Source organism: Lipotes vexillifer, unplaced genomic scaffold (genome assembly GCF_000442215.2).
Source record: "Lipotes vexillifer unplaced genomic scaffold, Lipotes_vexillifer_v1.1 scaffold22, whole genome shotgun sequence".
NCBI lineage: Eukaryota > Metazoa > Chordata > Mammalia > Artiodactyla > Lipotidae > Lipotes > Lipotes vexillifer.
This window is the reverse complement of record NW_006779050.1, coordinates 1,387,666-1,391,641: the sequence shown is the minus strand read 5'-3', so window position 1 is coordinate 1,391,641 and position 3,976 is coordinate 1,387,666. Positions and strand designations below refer to the sequence as shown.

The window sequence follows — 3,976 nt, the reverse complement described above, 5'->3', positions numbered from 1 at the left end:
CACCAGCACAACCTGCAGTGGTGCCAGCTGGAGCCCGTGAGGATGTCTGGGTTCTCAGGAAGGGAGAGAATCATTCCCATCTGAATCCTGTTGCCCTGATTTCCACCTACCCGTGGGAGAGGAGGAGGTGGGGTTCCAGGCTGCAGGAGGACCCCTACGGACTGCATGGCCTGGAGACGGGGGGGAGGGTGTGGGCCTGTCCCCGAGGCAGCCTCACGGGCAGCGCCCCCATCACGTGGACACACCAGCTCTGGCCTGGCCTAGGGATTTAGGTCACCATTACACAACTGCAGGTTATCAGGAACTTCACTCTTTTAAAAAAAAAAAAAAAGACTTGTTTTTAAATGTTTTATTACAAAGCTTTTTTAAAAAAATGCTCAGCACGTTAACTCAAACTGGAATGACAAACGTTAGATGACAGTTTTGGGCAAAGGCTGTGCCTTGCTATTTAAAAAAAAAATGGGTACATCAATGCTCATTTTAACAACTGGCTTAAAATTCCACTAATTGGCTAATAAAAACAGATACAAATACAGAACATTTAAAGTAATAACAATTCAAGTGCTGGGCTTTTTACAACAAGGGGTGAGAAGGAAAGAAATGAAAATTCACTGCAAACTGGTCTGCTCAAAGTATCTGTTAAGGTTTACCATTTAAACAAAAAGAGAAGAGATCATAAGAAAAATAAAATGAAAGAGGACTGCCAACTGCTACCCACAGAGTGGACTGGCTGTTACAGTTTACTTAGCTCTATCGGACACCTTACAAAGACAGGCTACTATTATTACAGGTAATTCACTGAGAAGCCCCTTAGCGGACAAGATATCCCTCAAAAGAAGAAGGCTTCTTTTCATTTCGTTTTTATTTCAAACTCTTCCAGATCTTTCGATTTTACTTAAAAAGCTCATCGCTAGCAAAATATACAAGAAGATTAAAACTAAAAAGTGTAAATTAAAAAAATTCAAGTTTAAAAAAAAAAAGAAGCAAACAAGATTGATCCTTTTGCACTGTTAAATAAAAGCTTGAGGAAAAGAGAAACGAACATGAAGCCAGAAACAAAGAGGGAAACTCTTCCACAAGTTCCCTCCGGGATGCTGACGGCTGTGCTCGGGGCAGGCAAAAGCAGCCAACTTACTGTCCTTGCCAGGAGGTTACAGGTATGGAGGCGGGATGCTCTGGGAAGTGCACGGCGGAGACAGGGGAGGAAAGCTGCTCAGCTGACCCAGGGCCTGCTAGCATTCTCATGTGCTTTTTTTCTTTTGAAAAACCTTGTATGCCTTTTATTGTGGAACACGGGTCTCGCAGCAGATGAAAGGGGGTTTGGCAGTGATTGTCTTTATGGATCAGCGTCTCTAGCAGTGACCTCAGGGTGAAGTTGGTGTCATTTCTCCTTTGGGGTCGACTGGGCAAGCCGTGGAGACAGTCTGGGTGTTCAACAAGCTTCCATCTCCAGGAGAGGTCCCGGGGTCGCTGCCTTGGCTTTGCACGTTGGGAATGAGCTTCGTTTTCCACCTCAAGAAGGAACAAATAAAGTACTGTGAATGTGAATTTGCCACAGACCTTTACAGATTTTAACCTCTATTTCATACAGCACGTGTCTTAAGATCTCTGCATTTAATTAATCCACGTTGTTGATCTGGTGATGGCTAAAAGAGGTTGCCCTATGGTAGCCCTAAATCCTCAGACTACGTTAGAGAATAAGTGTACTTTACTGAAATGTTTACCCTGGTTCCATGTATATGTACATAAATGTACAGGGTTACGATGTGAAATACACATAATACTTTAGATCATGGTTAAAAAAAAAAAAAAAAAAAAATCTGTTGGAAAAACATCAGGAGGGAATGGCCAAACATGAATCGTAATGGCGGGCAATGGCCAGATCAGGGAAGACTTGTCATTCTAAAGTGTTTGTTTGGTCTTTTTAGTCCACTGTGGGGAGCCAGTGTAGGATTTTACACGAGACTAAACCACACGCAAGTTAGTCAATGCCCCTCACACTCCTACAACAAGCCCCCTTGTGACCGGGATGGTCTGTGTCCGCTCATATTCAGTCTTGAGGTGCGTTCGCTTCTCCAATCTTCGACTTTTCAATTCTCAAGGGTGTTTTCCTTCCTAACAACCAGGACCTCTAACGTTAGCCTTGGAATGTACACTCAACAAGTATTTAAAGATGTTGCTGATAAGAGCATTCAGAAAGGAGAATCCCTAAATCCCCAAAGCTTTAATAATCTGAGTTTTAAAAAGTGATTAAAAATAAAATATAACATTGCAACAAGATGAGACAAAGACAAAAGGAAAGTGAAAGCATCTCCAAGGTCAACTCCTCTCTGGAGAGCATCCGCCTCCCCTGCTCCACACCTGGGGAGACTGCTTCGTCCAGCTGCAGGGAAGCACCTACTCTACCTGGGTCTTTGGCATCTCAGACGCATCTCAGCTCTTTGTGCTTGCAGTGTCCTTGTTATTAGCAGACATTTCCTTTAAAAAACAATTCTAAAAAGTGGAGTGCATTCCCTTTATGCTTTTTATTTGAGTGGAAAGACACCTTAGAGGAGAAATAAAAGGAAGCTTTGAGATAGTTTAATAATGAAAACTCAACTCTGGGTAGCGAGTTACAGTCTACACCGAGCTGTTCAGAGAAGATGGATCTGTATGTAGCCCGGGAGCCATGAGGACGGGCTCTGCCAATGCCTCTAAGGGGCTCAGAGAGTGCGGGGCGCAGAGTGAGCCCTGCCATTAGGGCTCTTACCAGCCACGTGTTAGCATCATCAGAATCACGGCAACCACCACCGCTGCTGTCTCTCAAAATGACTTACCAGAGCTGAGAAGAAACTGTTTACCCGGGTGGCTAGTGAACAAACAAAACAAGCAAAAGCAAAATGGGAGCAAATCTGCCACAGAATGTTGCCTTCAACAGAATGAGGTCTTCAATGACGGTTTCGATTCCTATTCTCCTGCTTCCCCCATTTAACAGGAAAACCACACGACAGCTTTGTGGTTTTTAAACTTGATGCAGAGTAGAGATGCTTCACACAGGAGGATGGAAGAGCTGCGAAGGGCCCCGGCTTTCCGAGGAGACAGGAGCAGACCCCGGGTGGGGCTGAAGGCAGCGCCCGCACACTCCCATCCACACCGTGCTCGGGCTCACCGGCTCTCAAAGGCCCGGTCCCCGTCGCTCTTGCTGGTGAGGAATGGCGAGCAGCCCCGGGCCAGGAGCGCACAGCAGCTGGAGACCAGTGCTGTGGTTCAGGACAGACTGGCCTCAGCCGCCAGGAGCGCCGCCTGTCTGCTCACGGAGACAAACTGTCCCTCTGTTGGGACCCGTGCCCACCCCAGCCTCAGGTTGACTCCGAGGTCAGACGGTCAGCGGCCTGCGTGGCCCTGCGGCGGCCTCCACTCTCCTGCACTGACCACTCATCGAGTCACCCTCTCTCCTCAGGGCACCCAGAGTGCCTCGTCCTCCCGCTTCTTGAGAGCATAACAACGTAATTACTAACCCGACCCCGGCTGGCCAGAGTGGCCATTTATCGCAAGGATGATACGCGCTTCCCTGGGAAGAATTTCGACATCTCCTAATAAAGCCAGTGCTTTCTACAGTCTCACGTTTCCCCACCGTTGTTATCTTAGTGTCCTCTTATGAATCCTCCTGAAAAGCTGGTTTCAGAGGTGCTCTGTACAACTGCCAACCAAAAAGCGACTGACTCTTCCCCACCTGGGATGCTCTCCTTATTAGTGTAGCTAGTATTTAAATAAGTGGGCAAGGAAACTATCAAATAAGGCGCCTTATTTGAACCTGGTTGCTCCTTTAAAATAACAGGGTCACCAGGGCAGACCAGTCTTACCCCCAGATGGGAGAAACGGGGGTAAAAGGCCTTACAGTGTTGCTTTACAGACATAAAACAGGTCAAATCAAGATTCTTTTCAAGAAACCACAGGCATGAGGCACGGGAGACTGGCGACTTCCCACATCTAAGTC

The 3,976-nt window shown here is 46.8% G+C and overlaps 1 protein-coding gene across 4 annotated transcripts in view; it reads right to left on the bottom strand.

Annotated features, from left to right (window-relative positions):
* Positions 1-337: 337 nt before the first annotated feature.
* Positions 338-3,976, bottom strand: part of LEF1 (lymphoid enhancer binding factor 1) — a 120,586-nt gene continuing 116,947 nt past the window's right edge. For all 4 annotated transcript variants that reach the window (XM_007452143.1, XM_007452145.1, XM_007452144.1 and 1 more), the window contains one exon: positions 338-1,512. Coding sequence is in view for 1 of the 4 variants with exons in the window: in XM_007452144.1 (XP_007452206.1) it covers positions 1,433-1,512 (80 nt within the window). In the remaining 3 variants the exon portion in view is untranslated. The remainder of the gene's footprint in view (positions 1,513-3,976) is intronic.